This window comes from Synchiropus splendidus, chromosome 6 (assembly GCF_027744825.2).
Source record: "Synchiropus splendidus isolate RoL2022-P1 chromosome 6, RoL_Sspl_1.0, whole genome shotgun sequence".
Taxonomy (NCBI): Eukaryota; Metazoa; Chordata; class Actinopteri; order Syngnathiformes; family Callionymidae; genus Synchiropus; species Synchiropus splendidus.
This window is the reverse complement of record NC_071339.1, coordinates 17,090,606-17,107,111: the sequence shown is the minus strand read 5'-3', so window position 1 is coordinate 17,107,111 and position 16,506 is coordinate 17,090,606. Positions and strand designations below refer to the sequence as shown.

The window sequence follows — 16,506 nt, the reverse complement described above, 5'->3', positions numbered from 1 at the left end:
GCTTCCTGGGAACCACCATCACTGAGGACCTCAAATGGGAGCCAACCATCAGGTCCCTCATCAGGAAGGCCCAGCAGAGAATGTTCTTTCTGAGGCAGCTACGAAAACTACGACTGCCGACGAAGTTGCTGGTGGAGTTCTACACAGCCATCATCCAGTCCATCCTCACCTCCTCTATCACCGTCTGGTACAACAGTGCCACCTCCAGGGACAAGAGCAGACTGCAGCGCATCGTACGTTCTGCTGAGAAGGTGATCGGTTGCAGCCTGCCACCTCTTCATGACCTGTATGCCTCTAGGACCCAGAGACGTGCAGGTCGGATCAGAGCCGACCCTTCTCACCCTGGACATAGACTGTTTGTTCCTCTTCCCTCTGGCAGGAGGCTACGGTCCATCCAGACCAGAACCTCCCGTCACAGGAACAGCTTCTTTCCCTCGGCCGTCAGATTGTTAAATTCATGAACAGCCTTGTTGTAATGTTATTCTATTTATTTTATTTTATTTGTTTTTTGTTGCACTTTATTCCAAGGCACTTTCCTAGTCAGTGGGCTCCCCACTGACCATGGCAATAAATTTGATTCTGATTCTGATTCTGATTTACATTTTTAATGAATTGTCCCCTAACATGTAGCGGACATCCACTATATTTAAGAACAGATTTATTTTTGAAAACGTTGAGGATTTTTTAAACATTCAAGCATCAAAAAAAGATTATTATATGATAATAATAATAATAAATGTTCTCCGATGACGTCATCAGCAGTCGACCCAGACAGCGCTGAAATAGGAGCGAGTCTGGCGGTGAAACTGCTGCGTCACCGAGCGCAGTAAACAAACGGAGAGATAAAATAACCTCATGTCGACTTGACTAACTTGACTGTCGCTGTCGTTGAAGTTTAAGGAAAGATGTGCGGAAGAACGGCGTGCACTCTGGCTCCGGACGAGGTGAGCCGAGCCTGTAACTACCGCGACCGCGGCGGTCACCGTCGGCGGCCCGCCTGGAGGGATGGAGACTCGGACAAGTACAAGCCGTCCTACAACAAGAGCCCGCAGTCCACGAGCCCCGTGCTGCTCTCCCAGAGACACTTCGACAAGGTTCCTGCGTGACGTGTCATTCAGCCTCCAGTTTTGTCAGACGTAGAAAGTGACAGTTACATAACGATTGTGCCGTTAGTCCATTGATTTATGCTAAATCCAAAGGTGTATGTTTAAAAAAATCGTTGTCTTTTAAAGCATACGCTTTTAAATATTTGCATGCAACACTGAGACGTGCCATGTTTGAGGCTGTAACTTTCTGTTTAAGGAAGGAAATATGTAAATAAAGGTGAGAGTGTCTGTCATTTACATATTTCTGTTTTTGCACTAACAACTTTTGTAACGGTAAATTTCTCCTTTGTGAGCTCAGTAAAGTCTGTCTTATCTTATCTCCTCTCCACAGACTGCACCAGTGGATGAGTGTGTACTGGCAGCCATGCGCTGGGGTTTGGTCCCGTCCTGGTTCAAGGAGGACAATCCAAACAAGATGCAGTACAGCACCAGCAACTGTCGCAGTGAGAACATTCTGGAGAAGAAGTCTTACAAGGTGACAGACAACACTGTCCATTTAGCAGCCAGCAAGTCTTCTGGCTCACAGGTGTCTCAGAGCACCAGACTCCATTTCTTTTCTCCACAGGAGCCAATGATGAAGGGGCAGCGCTGCGTCATCCTGGCCGACGGCTTCTACGAGTGGAGGAGGCGGGACAAAGAGAAGCAGCCTTTCTTCATATATTTCCCACAGAGGAAGGGTCTAGGGAGGAGCGGGGATCAGGATCAGCCCAGCAGCTCAGAGCCGGCGTGCCCTCCAGACCTGACCGAGGTAAGAAGCGGGTTTTCTGACTTCATAACAAGTCTGCACTCTGGCTTTCATCTTTTTGGAAGGGTGGATCTGTAGTGGAACACTCACGGAATGTAAATTTCCTGTGTGGAGGAGAGAAACATTTCTCCACCATGTGTCACTTATGAAAAACACTGAAGTTCAGATCCAGGCTCAAACAGAACATCTGCAGGTTTTACCAATGTGTCGGAGCTTTCTCTTTGACTTAATGAACTCATATTCATCACCAACATCAATGTCCGGATTGACAGTCCATGTTGCCACCTTCTCATGGGATTTCAGGGAGACGTTCCAGACGAGTGGACCGGCTGGAAGCTTCTGACGATGGCTGGGGTGTTCGATTGCTGGACCCCTCCAGGGGGAGGAGAACCTCTCTACACTTACAGCGTCATCACTGTCAACGCATCCCCGAAGCTTCAGAGCATCCATGACAGGTGAGAGCTTCCAACACGTTGGCGACTCTCGGAACAAAAGCTGGATAAATGTCACCGTAGGATGCCGGCGATTCTGGACGGGGAAGAAGAAATAAGACAATGGCTGGACTTCGGGGAGGTTAAATCTCTGGATGCCTTAAGGCTGCTCCAGCCCAAGGATATTTTAACATTTCACCCGGTGTCCTCGCTGGTCAACAATTCCAGAAACAACTCGCCCGAGTGTCTTCAAGCTGTGGACCTGAACAAGAAGGTACCAGAACCTTTTCACTTGATATATGTGAACAACCAGCAGTGCTCACATGTAACATCTGTGGAAGTGCTGCTCCGAGAAGGCGCGCATGTTTAGAGAGTCTTAGATGGTGCTGTGTATTGACTGTCACTACAGATTGTTGCATTTAAAACTGTTAATGTCACCAGGAGATGTCAGCGGGCAGCAAACTCATGATGAGCTGGCTGTCTGGGGGGAAGAGGAAGGAGCCGGACTCAAGTCAAGAATCTGGAGAACCCAAGCAGAAGAAGTCTGCATGAGGACTTCCAATGACAGCAACGCTTCCTTCAGTGTTCAATATTCTTCTGTGTTAGCGCTGTCAGCACTTTACAAAGAAATAAACAGCTCAGTTCATTTATCCAAGAGTTTTATTTCAAACATAGATATATTAATCATATACTGATGATTGATGCCAGCACTTCCCCAAATGATCGGTCTCCTTGCATGATGTGTCATCTGATGTGAAGTTGGAGCAGCAAGTGCAGAGATCTCATTGGCTAAAAGAAGGGTTGGCCAACACGAGCTACTGGCATCAGGCACAGACATCTGAGTGAACAGAGGAGGACTTGCTAGCTATCTTCGTCGGCGAAGAGTAAAACACGAGCGAGAGCTCTCGACTTGAACACAGCTGCGAAGTCTGCCGACACGCACATTCGGCTCACGTTTCAACTGTGTTTTAATTGTAGCTGCTGTCACGAGTGTGTTCAGGGGTCACAACAGAAATGAGTAGTGTTTCCTCCCCGGCGGGCGATGTGCTGAACAAAAGACAAACATGTACAGAGGTGTTCGGAGAGACGAGAGACCCGACGACCGATTTCTGTCTGAAACTCTGCCGTCGAGAAACACCCAATGTGGATGAGGACAAGGACGTCGGGGTGGAAATGGGTCAACGTTTTTTTCTTTGGGTTTCGAGACAGACAGAAACACAGGAGCGCAGCACGTCTGCAACGGTGTTATAATACAGTAAGTACAGAGGATGAACATGGCGGGCTTTGGGAGGGAATATATTACATATAATATATATATATATTATATATAATATATATATAAAACAAGGCAAGACAGGGTGATGGGAGCAATGAGCGCCCCCTGCATGACCTCCTCAGCAGCTGCAGGTCTCTGCTGAAGGCTTGGCCCGCTCATTCCGGTCCAGTTTTATTGGCTCCGGGAACTCGTTGTACAACTCCACTTCGGTCTCCTGAAAAGATGACACCGTTTAGAGAAAACATAACTTGAGTCAAACTCACAGAAGTTAAGCTCCAGAACTAGTTAAGCTCCCGAAAAAAAGGGAAAACATTTGTGTTCACTTCCTCATCGTCCACATTTTGTCAAACTTGCTGTGAAGAAGTTGGTGGAAAACCTGCCTGTTTGAGAGCGTTGCGTGCAATGGTCTGGAAGGCTTGCTCCACGTTGATGGCCTCCTTGGCGCTGGTTTCAAAGTACGGGATGTTGTTCTTGCTCTGACACCAGGCCTGCGCTCGCTTGGTCGTCACCTGAAACACGAAGCACAGTGCAGTCTTCAACTCACTTCATGCTCACTACTCATGAGTGAATCCACGAACTCTTTCAAACATCGACTAGGAACTACAAACTGAGTCCATTCCACGAGAAGACCTCATAAATCGTAAAAATATTTCCTTTGAAATGGCAACTAAAATGCCACTGTTGTAAGGCAACAATCATTCCCTTTCTCTTCACACAACTCCACTGTGATGGTGAAGGCATCTTTTCTAGGATTCCATTCATTGTGTCTCCACATGAGCACAACAACCCTGCCAAATGTTGCGCACAAGATCTGACTTTAAATGTAAAGGTCAACCCCCACCTCGGACCATTGTTCTCATACTTTTATCACAACATATTTCCTTCAAAAGTTAGGACCACCTCTCAACATTGAAGACCAGCCTCAGTTGAGGGTTTTTATCTTCAGGAAAAGGAATAATTGATACAGTACAGGTGATAAGTACAGGTGTGAGCAGGTATTCCTTCAACTCCAAATTTCATGTCCTTGAGTGAACAACTAGAAGAGTCAAGCCAGTCAGTCATAAACTGAGCAACAAATCAGTGCCACCCACATGTCTGTTCTCCAGGTCGATCTTGTTGCCCAACACCACGAAAGGGAAGTTCTCTGGGTCTCGAGGGCTGGCTTGGATCAAGAACTCGTCCCTCCAGCTGTCCAGGGTCTTGAAGGTGTTTGGCGCCGTCACGTCGAACACCAGGACGCAGCAGTCAGCTCCACGATAGAAGGCCACTCCTAAAGACTGGAACCGTTCCTGACCAGCTGTGTCCCAAATCTGACAGAAGAAGGCCAAAAGCAACACATTTTACAGGTGCAGGTAAAAAAAGTTAAAAAAATACTTCTAAAGTGCTACTTTTCCAAATTAATATCAACACTCCTTTTTCAGTCAAAACTTTTTGCAAGCCCGCTTTGTATTAAAATCCTTGCGACCGACGTGTTGGTCACGTTACCTGCCAAACAGTTCAACATGCTGAATTGGAGATGTTTTGATCGAGGTCATGGCTGGGTTCACAGGGGAACATAGTTTCAGGTGATGTTTATCATTCAAATAGAATTCTCAAGCTCATCAATTATTACGAATGAGCTAATCCTCATTAGTGAAGGTATGGCATCTGTCGTATGATGAAGGCTCTAGCGCCATGACTCCACAGAGTGCAGCTTAGCAGCGTTAGACAGGCGTTCGGGAGGTGAAGCGACTTGCTGATCGACAGCACTAAAAAGTGGGCACACTCTAGTGACACATGATCTTAACACGCGCACACCACGCACCGTGTCATTACTTTCCACGAGGGATGGGCGAAGAGTTATCGTGCACGAGATACCGCCAAGCACAATCTCCACAATGACAATTCTGCATCTCACGATAAATTCGATAAACAGGCATTGGACCTGCACACGTGAACATGAGGAGACCGTGACGGCGCCGCAATCACCAGCTCCACGGCGTTTGACAGCCGACACTGGCATGTGAAAGTTGTGGAGAGTGTGGTGGACTTTGGTTCACCATCGTAGTTTGAAACTGATTTTTAATCCAGGGAACCTTTGATAATGACACTGGCTCCGAGTCTCTGGATACCTGTTTATTTTATTGGATGGCGTGATCCTCATAGGTTCTTGGTTCACATCAACACGTGCAGGTCTCCCGCTGCACTGGCGCCTCGGCCAAACACCCTAGTGAAAATAGTTGGATTTTGGACGGCGCTCCGCTCCAGTATTGGCGGTGGCGTCCTCTTCAGCGACCCCACTAGGGTTGACTGATCGCGGACACACTCTCACAGGCAGCGCTAACGCTACGAGCCGGCATCAGTTTGGGACCATCAACAAATTCTAAAGCGTCAAAGCATTAGTGAAATCTTCAATAATGCAATGGAAAACAAGCATTTTAGGAGAGAGAATTGTGACAAGGTTTTTCATCACACAAGACAAAGGACTGACAGTTTGTATAATGATTTGGAGAATAGAATCTGACTCCATGATCATTTATTCACATGATTTCTAATGTTTCTTCAGTAGGGAAATTCATCTAGGAAATGTGTCCAGACTGGTCCATGGTTCAACTGTTCAGAGACATGAGATACAGCAGACAGACGGCTCAATTTAACCCCTAAATAAAGCTGGCAGAGCAGTCTGTCAGACACCAGCAGCTTCTACCTGAGACGTGGAACATTGGGTTTCTCATCTCTGCACTTGGTTCACTATTATATCTAAACAAATAATGATGTTGGAGACAAACTCCCCAAATAAGTGTAATCACAAAACAGTTTCAATAGAGACTGTAGTGTCCGACACATGGTATAGTGAGAACTTTTTTGTCCATATCGCCCATCCCTAGTTTACACACATCAAAACGTGGTTCTGAATTAGGTTCAACACACGATTACTTCAGAAGCTATGTCATCGTGGAGCTAGGCCAGGGATTGATGGACCATTGGATGAGAGGAGTCTGGACAGTAATGATGGAGGGAGTATGTGAGTGAGCAGAGTTCGAAGCGTGGCTATCCAAAATCCTGGATTCAACTGAAAAACAGTCTTTCAAATAGTGTCCACTCAGCCAAATACAGTACAATCATCTGAAAAGTGAAATGTTTGTGAAGTGCTTGCTCCGGTTGACTTTAACATACCTGCATAGTTACAAGTCTGTCGTCCACCATGACTTCTTTTGTCAAGAAGTCTGCACCTATTGTGGCCTTGTACTGGTTACTGAACTTCTTATTCACATACTGGTTCATCAGTGAGGTCTTCCCAACCCTGACCAAAGATACACACATGAGTGATCAGTCGCACATATTTCTGTGATCACAGGGCTTGAAGTATTACACACCCAGAGTCGCCCAGGATGATGACTTTGAGGAGCACTTTCTTCCTGGATGTCATGATGTCACAACTGAAAGTGAAAGAAACATAAGATTGGAAGAACACCAAGTCCAGGTTGACGTAAACAACCTTGTCCTAACAGTGAAACATGAGGCCTGTGAAGTAATGTGAGAAAGTGTTGCTGAGGAACTGAAATTCTATGGATGTATTTAACCATTCACTGCTATAACAGACTAGTTCTCTGCTATTGCCATTACTTTAAGAACATTTTGTTTGAGGTTTCATTCACTAAAAACTATCTGCACATCAAATAGTATGAACGATATCGAAGGCAACAAGAAGTGAAAGAAAAATACTCCTCTGTCAATGATTACCATACTGTCAAGGATGATGTGGAATGCTGACATCTGCATTTACTCGCTGAGATGGAAACCTTTACAGGAAGTCGACTGACTGTTTCAGAATATTTTAAAATGCCTTAGACAAGAAGAATGTGACCTTCAGATGACTGGTTATTTTGATACATTCAATCAAAAAAATTTGATTCGATATATAGACACTATTTAACACCAATGATGAACTGGACAAAGAAATAAAATCAAGTTGGATAATCTGTAACCATAAGTGCCAGTTCGAGCAAAAGGTGTGAGCAACATGTTCCCGAATGTTTACGGGAAATTGGGGAAAGTGGGGTGACAAATCAGCAATGTGTATCTAACACAAGCCTTCCAAAAACATTTCTGGAGTTCCTCTGTCACATGAACAATTACAAAACAAAACTAACAGGAAGGCGTTGACTTCAAGGCCCAAAATAAACCACGACATCGTTCTGATGGAACAAAGTACAAACTAACCTTAACTTTAAATCATCACAAAGCAGTTGTCTAGAAAAAGCACTGTTTCGCTCCTTACTGTCAGCAACAGGGAGTCTCCGCCGAGGATCGGTCTGTGCACCCCATGACACTGTGTCAGGACCTGATCACATGGTTTCACACCACTGACGGAACCGTGACTTGGCAAGCGTGATGAACACAGTCCTCACACACATCGAAAAGAAGTCATCTTTACACAATCGACAAGCGGATCGGCCGGAAAACGAGCTCGAAATTCAAGTCAATGTAAGAAGAATGTTGAGTGAAGTGTTAAACGAAACCCGGATCCGGGCTGAATGGTCATAAAATGTCGACATTAGAAATAAATATATAAATATAATAATAAATAAGGTCCCTGAGAAGTTCTACAGCCCACGTTGGTGGTGACAGATTTTCACTTAGTCACTTGTTAAATCAGCTGACGCTAACACAGCAACTGAGGCGGATGTGTACCGCCACCTACGTCAAACGCATAAACACAATATAAAACAAACAAAATGCGACCAAATAACAGAAAATTACCACTAACCAACCTGAAGGAAGATCCTTGAGAAATACGTCGACAATTCCTCAGACGGTGAGAGTTAGCACTGGCGAGCTAACAGGCTAACTGGTCCTTTAATGTCTGCGCCAGAACAACAACCCCGTTGAGGTCTTCAAACACGAATCTATTCTTCACCAGGCCGACTCGCACATGAAGCTGGCGACCACGAACCACGCTGACACCCGCTGCGAGCCTTCAGCCTGTCAAACGGCTTTGGTGCAGTGTTTCGCTGAGAAGCTAACGTGTTAGCAGTTAGCTCCGTCCACTTCCTCCAAAACAAGCGTCGTCAGTGAGTGTGACGTCACTGACTGGACACGCCCTTGTTCCGCTGGCGTTGACATGGAGACGTCGTTCAAAGTGCCTGGTTCAATGGATTTATGGATGAATAGACTCGGACAGTCACAGAGTGGAGAAGGTCTTTTGGTTTGTCATTTTCCAAGGACACTTGTGGGGGTTTGCTGGCTAACTTATGAGAGACTTGAGTTTGGTGGTGTTCCTTCGGTTTGTTTTCCTTTACGAGTCGTGTACAGTTTCCCCCATCAATTTTCAATAGTCACATGACCAGCACCAGCTTAAAGAGGCAGAATAGAACACACAATCACTGTAACAAATCAATGTTTTGAAAGTTTTTAGCGAAATTGGTGGTCTGTCGCATGCCGTGCTCTGTGATCTAAGCTGCACCAAAACACAACAGGGATCATGCCTTCTTATTTCTCTTGGCTGGCGCCACAGCGGATCATCCTCCTCCATCTCACCCTGTCCCCTGCTTTCTCTTCTCTCAAACCTACAAATCTCATGTCCTCCCTCACCACCTCCATCAATCTCCTCTGTGACCTTCCTCTCCACCTTCTGCCTAGCAGTTCCAACCTCAACATCTTCCTACCAATGTACAGGCTCTCTCCCCTCTGTACATGTCCAAACCATCTCCATCTAGCCTCTCTGGCTTTGTCTCCTAAACACCTGACATGTGCTGTCCCTCTGATCTACTGCTTCCTGATCCTATCCACCCTGCTCACTCCTAGAGAGAAGCTCAGCATCTTCATCTCTGCTACCTCCAGCTCTGCCGCCTGTCTTTTCCTCAGCGCCACTGTTTCCAAACCGTACAACATTGCTGGCCTGACCACCTTCAGTACACTTTCCTTTTCATTCTTATAAACACCCTTTTGTCACACATCACACCTGTTGCTTTTCTCCAATTACTCCATCCTCACACTCTCCATCACCCTGGACAGTTGAGCCTAAGTACTTAAACCACCCCCCACCTTCTTTATCTCTACATTCTGTAATTAACCGTAATTGACTGTATGATTGTTTTTCTTATTGTACGCATTCACATGGACATAAGAGAGATATTGATGATATGGTGAAATACACAAGTCAACCTTAAAATAGTGAGCTAGCAGCAGTGTTATGTTCTCTGCGTCACTGGAATCCATCGACAAAATCGATGAAATATTATCTTAATAGCGTGAATGAAATGAGTGCATGGCGGAGGTCTACATTCTCTGAGTGCTTTTCTAGATAATGAGGTGGTTCTCTTGGTGAAGTTCTGACTGTGAATTGCAATATTTACTGAACTGATATTGTGTCTCTCAATCTAAATAATAATAAAGGTGTCTACTTTCGACGATTGTATTATCACTCATTAATTTTAGAAGTGCCTCTCGTCTACAGTTGAGGACATAAAAAAATCACATTAATGGAAAACAGCCTGAAAGGGGAAGCACAAGCAAAACCACAGTCTTCACTGAGCTGAAACACAATAGGAATTAAAGAAAAACTTGAACATGAATTATCAGTTTAAATTTTTCTTTAATTAAGTAGCTAAATTCCATAAATCACTAACAATTAAAAACCAAAAATCAAGGTAGGCAGATGACGAGAAGTTCAAAATAACTGCATGTGACGTGAAAAGAAATACCCAGTGACTGCCGAAACCCGGGATCGAACCAGGGACCTTTAGATCTTCAGTCTAACGCTCTCCCAACTGAGCTATTTCGGCGCACATATAAAACGTTGTGCTCAAGCAGTTATTAAATAATAATAATAACAGGCGCTGAGTTGGGTTTGTATATTTAGAAATGAATCCTTTTAACTACGGGATTTCCTTTTCTATTCTACTTGTAAACGCAATAGTCAAGTACAAAGACGGAGCAAAGGGATCATGTGACCACTTCCACATCAACAACGATTCCACCGTCATCAATCATCATATCACTATAGTTAAGATTAAGCTTCCAGGGTTTGTTTCTCGATTGATAGTCAAATGTCTGCAAACATTGTCGTGGGGTCACCGAATACAGGGGTGAGAAAGTTGCCTTTAAGTGCAGTTAGTGGACAATTCTGAGATGTGGTTTTGTTTTTCATTAACTACTACACATAAAGAATTGACGGTAACAAACGGCATTAAAAAGGAAGACTAAGATTTACATGAACTAAACGTGGCTAACGTTCTTGTACATGTTGTCAAAGGACGTCGGCAAAGCGCCAATCTTCCTGCTTTGTCGTGCTGGACGTCATGACGTCATCACGCTTGACTGAGTGAAGCGTCATCCTTGGTGTAGAGCAGCCCGGTGGCCTTCTCTCGCTGCTCTACAGCCGCTCTTCGCTCCTTTCTCCCTGCGTTCAAACTTGAGTTGCCCCCGATCATGACTCCACGGTCCCCTGCTGCAGTCCTCGTGCTGCTTGTAGCCGCCCTGTGCTCCCGGACTTGGGCGGGCGGGTTGGTGAACGAGGACGTGAAGAGAGTGGTGGACCTGAGCACCCACCTGGCTAAAATCAGCGCGGAGGTCGTGCTGTCCAACCAGGGATCCTCGGCCGTCAGCAGCTTCATCCTCGCGGTGGAGCAGGAGTTGGCTCCGCACCTGGCTTACATCGGAGCCTCGGTGAGTTCTCCAGCAGCAACCGCCTCTGGAAGTAGCGTCAAGTCCTGTTAGCTTTAGCCTGCTAGTACTCTACGGTGGTCGTGGGAGTGTTACAAACTCAACTAGTCGTTCACGACTTCTCCTTAAAGCCAGCAAATGTTAACCATACACGGTTAAGTCTGGGTGTAGTTTATGCTGTGATATGCATCGATAAATCCACAGTAATGCTAATGGCTGCCGGCTCTTTCATTCAGGAGCCTGCAGCCAGCTCTGAAGCCAATAAGTCATTGGCCAAACGGCGGCGAATGGAAAATCACCCAGTGTTTGCAAGACATTTCTTTTTATAACATGTAATTCGGTATTTTTTATTTTCAACGACTTATTTCAAGGGGGTTTCAGATGCGAATCGTGCTTCTTAAAGCGGTGAACAACGTTGACTTCCGCAGCGGCGCACGCGCTGTTAGCGGCTGAATGACACGTATGCGCTGGACAGATCACTTCCGCGCGTCACTGCGCAGACTCCGCCCCCTTCTCCTGTCAACTATTCAGAACTTAATTCAGTTAAAAATCTCTTATATTTGATCGCACTGTCTCTGGTGGCGCCTTTAGTCATCTGCGTCTGCTTGCATCCGTGACCGCTGTTTCCCTCTGACCTTTGACCAGGTCCGCTTTTCACCTGTTAATGCAAATATTTATTCATGGGCTTCGTCAGTTTGCCAGATATTGATATCCAGTTGTGTCAAGTTCTCATAAGAATGGCGAGTATGTTATCAGTCGATGATTCTCAGCATTTTTTCAGCGACTTACCACTTGCAAATCTTGAAAAATATATAAATGACGCTCTATTAGATTATTCAAATGATCAAAAAATAGTAGGCATAAACGGTTGCAAAAACTCTCTGTGACTAAATGAACTTCACATCTGCAGAATATTACACTCTTGTGCTTACGTTATATTATCTTTACTCAACCTTTTAACTAATAAGGCACATCAACCATTGTATTTTATTATTTGAGCTGAGAAAACAAGCCTGGTCTCACAAGTCTTGACTGCTGCTGTGACAAGGCAATGAATTACCATGATATGTTGCATCAGTTGGCGCGTATAAAAACCTATTAATGAATATCTGGAATTGCATTACATCTTTCGTTTTTTCAACAAGCAGTCATGTTTAGTGATTCATTTTCATGTTAGTGTTATTCACTGTTAAAACAACATTTGTTTTTGTTGATCGTACAAAGGTAATTATATTGCTCTGTAAACTAGACTACTACTAAGGAATTCTGCCAAGAATAATGATATCTGTTTTTTACATTTTAATTTGAGCCTTTTCTCAACTAATCTCCAGGTGAAGGGCGATGAAGAGGATGATGGCACACTGGACCTTCAGCAGACGACTGTCCAGGGCAATAGGTAGGAAACAAACAACGTGTCCTTGGTGAAGCAAATTTCTTGGTTTTTATGTTATTGATCATGTCCTTCTCTCTTGCAGCGGGGAATTTTATAAAGTCCAGCTTCCCTCCTCGTTGTCACCTGGGGCTCAGCTCAAAGTGAAGGTGGAGATGACGTTCAGCCACGTGCTGATGCCTTTCCCTTCACACATTACCCAGGCGGAGCGCCAGCTGGTGGTCTTCCAGGGAAACCACTACCTGTACTCCCCTTACCCGACCCGTAGCCAGACGACGAAGGTGCGCTTGGCGTCAAAGACGGTGGAGAGCTACACCAAGCTGGGCAGTCCAAACAAGAACGATGATGTCATCGAATACGGACCGTTCCGTGATGTGGCTGCCTTCAGTGAGGTCGGTTTCTTCTCAAGTCTGTTGACCAACCAATGAAGTGTGGATTAACACGCGACTCTTGTGTCGTCCAGGATACGATGAAGATCCACTATGAGAACAACTCGCCCTTCCTCACCATCAGCAGCATCACTCGCATCATTGAAGTGTCCCACTGGGGAAACATCGCAGTGGAGGAGACCATCGACCTGAGACACACCGGGGCGATGCTGAAGGGACCCTTCTCACGTTACGACTACCAGCGCCAGTCAGACAGCGGCATCTCCTCAGTCAAATCCTTCAAGGTTCATTTTGGCTCAAGTCAAGTCAGTTGTGTTTTCAAAATTCGACGAGAAGATGACCGTTGTCTTCTGTCCTTCGCAGACCATCCTACCGGCCTCGGCTCAGGACGTTTACTACAGAGATGAGATTGGAAACATCTCCACGTCCCACCTGCAGGTCCTGGATGACTCAGTGGAGGTGGAGATCAGACCTCGCTTCCCCTTGTTTGGAGGCTGGAAGACTCATTACATCATTGGCTACAACCTGCCCAGTTACGAGTACCTCTACACGCTGGGTGAGTTTCTTTAGAATACCGAAGTCAATTCAGATTACCTCCTTCATCTGAACTGCTTCTTAGTCCTGACATATGAGTGCATCGGCTTTGGAAACGTCAGCGGTTGTCCGACATTTGTGGTTGTCTGAAATGAAAGGGATCTGAACTCTGCTGTCTTCAGGTGACCAATACGCCCTGAAGATGAGACTCATCGACCATGTGTACGACGACCAGGTCATCGATTCCATGACAGTGAAGATCATTATGCCTGAGGGAGCCAAGTCAGTTTTCCAAGCACCTTAGTCAGTCATATCTCCTACGCTTCTTGCTCAAATCTTTGCTTCCATCAGAAACATCCACGTGGACACGCCATACAAGATCGACCGCCAGCCCAACCAGCTGCACTACACCTACCTGGACACCTTCGGGCGGCCAGTTCTGGTCGCCACCAAGAACAACCTGGTGGAGCAGCACATTCAGGATGTGGTGGTGAGTGTCAGCCCGAGGAGACTCGTTTTTCAGTTTACTGACTTGTACAATGATGACCAGCTGTTATTTTCAAGTTCTGTTAAAACGCGATTGTGTTCTGCAGGTTCACTACAACTTCAATAAGATCCTGATGCTGCAGGAGCCTTTGTTGGTTGTCGGGGCCTTCTACATCCTCTTCTTCACCGTCATCATCTACGTCCGCCTGGACTTCGCCATCACAAAGGTGGGATAGCCTCCATCACCTTGAACCAGTGCTCCAGTGTCAATGGAACCACACTCTCATAACTATGCACTTTTCATACACATAGTTCAGAGCTTGAAGTTCTCTCGTCAGTATTAGGGGGTACACATTACTGGGCCAATTACTGCAATTGTCTCTACGATAATTGGTGTTATGAGGAGAACAATACTTGATACAAAGTGACTAGTATGCAATGAAAATACCTTAAAAGACCATAGCAAAGATCACAGTGATTTACATGCTTAATGAAGTAAATCAAACTGGGAACATTAAAATGCTTCAAAATCGTTTGTGTCATGTCCACCTCCACCCTCGCCTGGTCAACTTATGTTCCTCAAGAGCAGCACATGGTGATGATGCAGTCATGGTGTTTTAGCTGGAAATACTTGAGTTTTTATTTATATTTGTTTGACTCTATGGTTGGTACGATGGACCGAAATCTAAGTTTGGTTTATTGAAGTATTGTTGCTGTTGTTGTCCAGGACCCTGCTGCCGAGGTGCGCATGAAAGTGGCCTCCATCACGGAGCAGGTTCTGACCCTGGTCAACAAGCGCCTGGGTCTGTATCGGCACATGGACGAGGTGGTGAACCGCTACAAGCAGTCTCGGGACACGGGGGCGTTGAACAGCGGCCGCAAGACTCTGGACGCTGACCACCGCGCACTGACCAATGAGATCAGCTCCCTGCAGGCCCGCCTCAAAGCTGAAGGCTCTGACTTGGCTGAGAAGGTATGTTGCATGTGCTTGTGTGGACAGGAGTCACTCGGTTAACACACATGCCACGCTGTCCAGGTCGGGGAGGTGCAGAAGCTGGATGGCCAGGTGAAGGAGCTGGTCAGTCGCTCCTGCCAGGAGGCGGAGAGGCTGGTTGCTGGCAAGGTCAAGAAGGAGGCGTACATCGAGAGCGACAAGACTCTGGCCAGCAAGCGACAGGAGCTCATCGGCCGCATCGACAGTCTGCTGGACGCTCTGTAGACCAGGAACAGAAATGATGGACAGAAAACCAACTCATGATTGTCTCGTCCAACTTGTGGTTGACTCTACATCTCATCCTGTGGTGAAGTGAGTTCATCCAAGAGACGGGCTCACCACGTGCTCATGCGCACCAGTCTTCATCCCCACTTCTTTTTCTAGTTCTTAAGTTTCCCGATCTTGGTTTGGATTTGATAAGGCCCACCATTTGTTCACTCTCACTCAGACATCTGGGTTTCTCCAGCTGGCCGTGATGGCTTTCTTTCTTTCTTCTCTTGCACTTAATACAGTTTTTTTTTTTCTACGTGTCCCTGACTGACGTTTATATTTGAACATGTTTGAAGCTCTGAATCTCCGTTATGCCAAAACGAGTGTGTTCGTTTCGAGCGGGCAGTTTTGAGATTAGTGAAAACACAATGTTGTAAGAACACGTGTGAAAGAAATGGGCTCTGGAGGTGAAAAAGTCAAATTTGGAATAAAACTGACGGAAACGTCTTTGTATGTGCAGTTACTTTGATCCGACAGAAGGGGGCGCCCTTGACCATTTCAAAGTCACGGACGGAGATTAGAAATGCAGCTGTGAGTCCGGCATATTACCGTCCTTAAACGCTTCTGAGGGAATTTCCAGCTCATTGTTGCTTTTTGTTTCCACCTTTGAGAGAGCAGCGACCTGCTGGAGCCGAGCATGCACGCGGGGGGTCACTCTGAGGTCACTACTTTCCCTCTGAGGTCATCAGGGGTCCTCACAGGTCACTTCCTGCTGCATAATAACGGCCCCTTCCCTTCACAATGAGCAAGCTAACATATTGTACGCAGCACAATAATCATTCTGAAAGCACGGAGCAGGGGAAGGCCAAGACAATGTCTGTTAGCACTGATGCTCGCTAGCACTGGCACGCTTACACAATAGCGTTTTTCTGACGTTTTGAGGGCACAGTTGATGCAGTTTCGGTGAGGTTGTGCGTTTCAGAGAACAAGAGCAGGAGAAGTGCAACACACACACATACACACCAAGCCGCTGACCCGCCACCCTCACGTCTGTACTGATGCTATCTCATGTCAGATGTCACTGTAAAGTCGTAAAAAGCAGAATATTTCATTGCAATCTGGATTTGCAAAGCCACAATCTTGGTTGGCCCTTGACCTTCAGGATGGGCCCCTGACACAAAGAGTAACCAGCAGTCCTTGTAAACATGAGTTTTGGTGTGTGATCACCTGGGAGCTGCAGTATTTTTCTGTGTAAGTTTCAGCTCAGATCAGAGAGACATTGCTTCAGCTCTCTCTCC

At 46.0% G+C, this 16,506-nt stretch overlaps 3 protein-coding genes and 1 non-coding gene across 6 annotated transcripts; 2 read left to right on the top strand and 2 right to left on the bottom strand.

The window, feature by feature from the left end:
- Positions 1 to 767: 767 nt before the first annotated feature.
- Positions 768 to 2,932, top strand: hmces (5-hydroxymethylcytosine binding, ES cell specific). Its single transcript, XM_053868158.1, has 6 exons — positions 768 to 1,094; positions 1,438 to 1,581; positions 1,672 to 1,854; positions 2,155 to 2,306; positions 2,367 to 2,556; positions 2,724 to 2,932. The coding sequence occupies exons 1-6, from the start codon at positions 906 to 908 to the stop codon at positions 2,832 to 2,834; spliced, it is 969 nt and encodes a 322-aa protein (XP_053724133.1). The 5' UTR covers positions 768 to 905; the 3' UTR covers positions 2,835 to 2,932.
- Positions 2,933 to 2,937: 5 nt separating this feature from the next.
- On the bottom strand, positions 2,938 to 8,638 carry LOC128760620 (ras-related protein rab7). 2 transcript variants are annotated; one of them, XM_053868160.1, is made up of 6 exons: positions 8,313 to 8,638; positions 6,915 to 6,977; positions 6,715 to 6,841; positions 4,650 to 4,868; positions 3,939 to 4,067; positions 2,938 to 3,772 (listed from the first exon to the last, which is right to left on the bottom strand). In XM_053868160.1, exons 2-6 carry the CDS (start codon positions 6,965 to 6,967, stop codon positions 3,677 to 3,679), a joined length of 624 nt encoding a protein of 207 aa, XP_053724135.1. In that variant the 5' UTR covers positions 6,968 to 6,977; positions 8,313 to 8,638; the 3' UTR covers positions 2,938 to 3,676. The 2 variants fall into 2 exon arrangements, with proteins under 2 accessions (XP_053724135.1, XP_053724136.1); XM_053868161.1 differs by lacking the exon at positions 8,313 to 8,638 and adding an exon at positions 7,820 to 8,299.
- Positions 7,837 to 15,704, top strand: rpn1 (ribophorin I). Of its 2 annotated transcripts, none has more exons than XM_053868157.1 (10): positions 7,837 to 8,025; positions 12,537 to 12,601; positions 12,681 to 12,987; positions 13,059 to 13,268; positions 13,348 to 13,540; positions 13,701 to 13,800; positions 13,870 to 14,008; positions 14,112 to 14,231; positions 14,732 to 14,977; positions 15,041 to 15,704. In XM_053868157.1, exons 1-10 carry the CDS (start codon positions 7,933 to 7,935, stop codon positions 15,221 to 15,223), a joined length of 1,656 nt encoding a protein of 551 aa, XP_053724132.1. In that variant the 5' UTR covers positions 7,837 to 7,932; the 3' UTR covers positions 15,224 to 15,704. The 2 variants fall into 2 exon arrangements, with proteins under 2 accessions (XP_053724132.1, XP_053724131.1); XM_053868156.1 differs by lacking the exon at positions 7,837 to 8,025 and adding an exon at positions 10,855 to 11,208.
- Positions 10,253 to 10,325, bottom strand: trnaf-gaa (transfer RNA phenylalanine (anticodon GAA)). Its single transcript has one exon. It is a non-coding gene; the product is annotated as a tRNA-Phe (tRNA).
- Positions 15,705 to 16,506: the final 802 nt, after the last annotated feature.

Excerpts from the sequence above, each read along its gene's own strand:
- LOC128760620 (XM_053868160.1), bottom strand. The coding sequence starts at position 6,967 with ATGACATCCAGGAAGAAAGTGCTCCTCAAAGTCATCATCCTGGGCGAC. Across the intron at positions 4,869-6,714 it reads ACAGACTTGTAACTATGCAG|ATTTGGGACACAGCTGGTCA; the intron begins GTATGTTAAAGT and ends TTCTTCTGTCAG. Across the intron at positions 3,773-3,938 it reads CACGCAACGCTCTCAAACAG|GAGACCGAAGTGGAGTTGTA; the intron begins GCAGGTTTTCCA and ends TCATCTTTTCAG.
- rpn1 (XM_053868156.1), top strand. The coding sequence starts at position 10,972 with ATGACTCCACGGTCCCCTGCTGCAGTCCTCGTGCTGCTTGTAGCCGCC. Across the intron at positions 12,602-12,680 it reads ACGACTGTCCAGGGCAATAG|CGGGGAATTTTATAAAGTCC; the intron begins GTAGGAAACAAA and ends TCTCTCTTGCAG. Across the intron at positions 14,232-14,731 it reads TGGACTTCGCCATCACAAAG|GACCCTGCTGCCGAGGTGCG; the intron begins GTGGGATAGCCT and ends GTTGTTGTCCAG.
- hmces (XM_053868158.1), top strand. The coding sequence starts at position 906 with ATGTGCGGAAGAACGGCGTGCACTCTGGCTCCGGACGAGGTGAGCCGA. Across the intron at positions 1,095-1,437 it reads CCCAGAGACACTTCGACAAG|ACTGCACCAGTGGATGAGTG; the intron begins GTTCCTGCGTGA and ends TCCTCTCCACAG. Across the intron at positions 2,557-2,723 it reads CTGTGGACCTGAACAAGAAG|GAGATGTCAGCGGGCAGCAA; the intron begins GTACCAGAACCT and ends TAATGTCACCAG.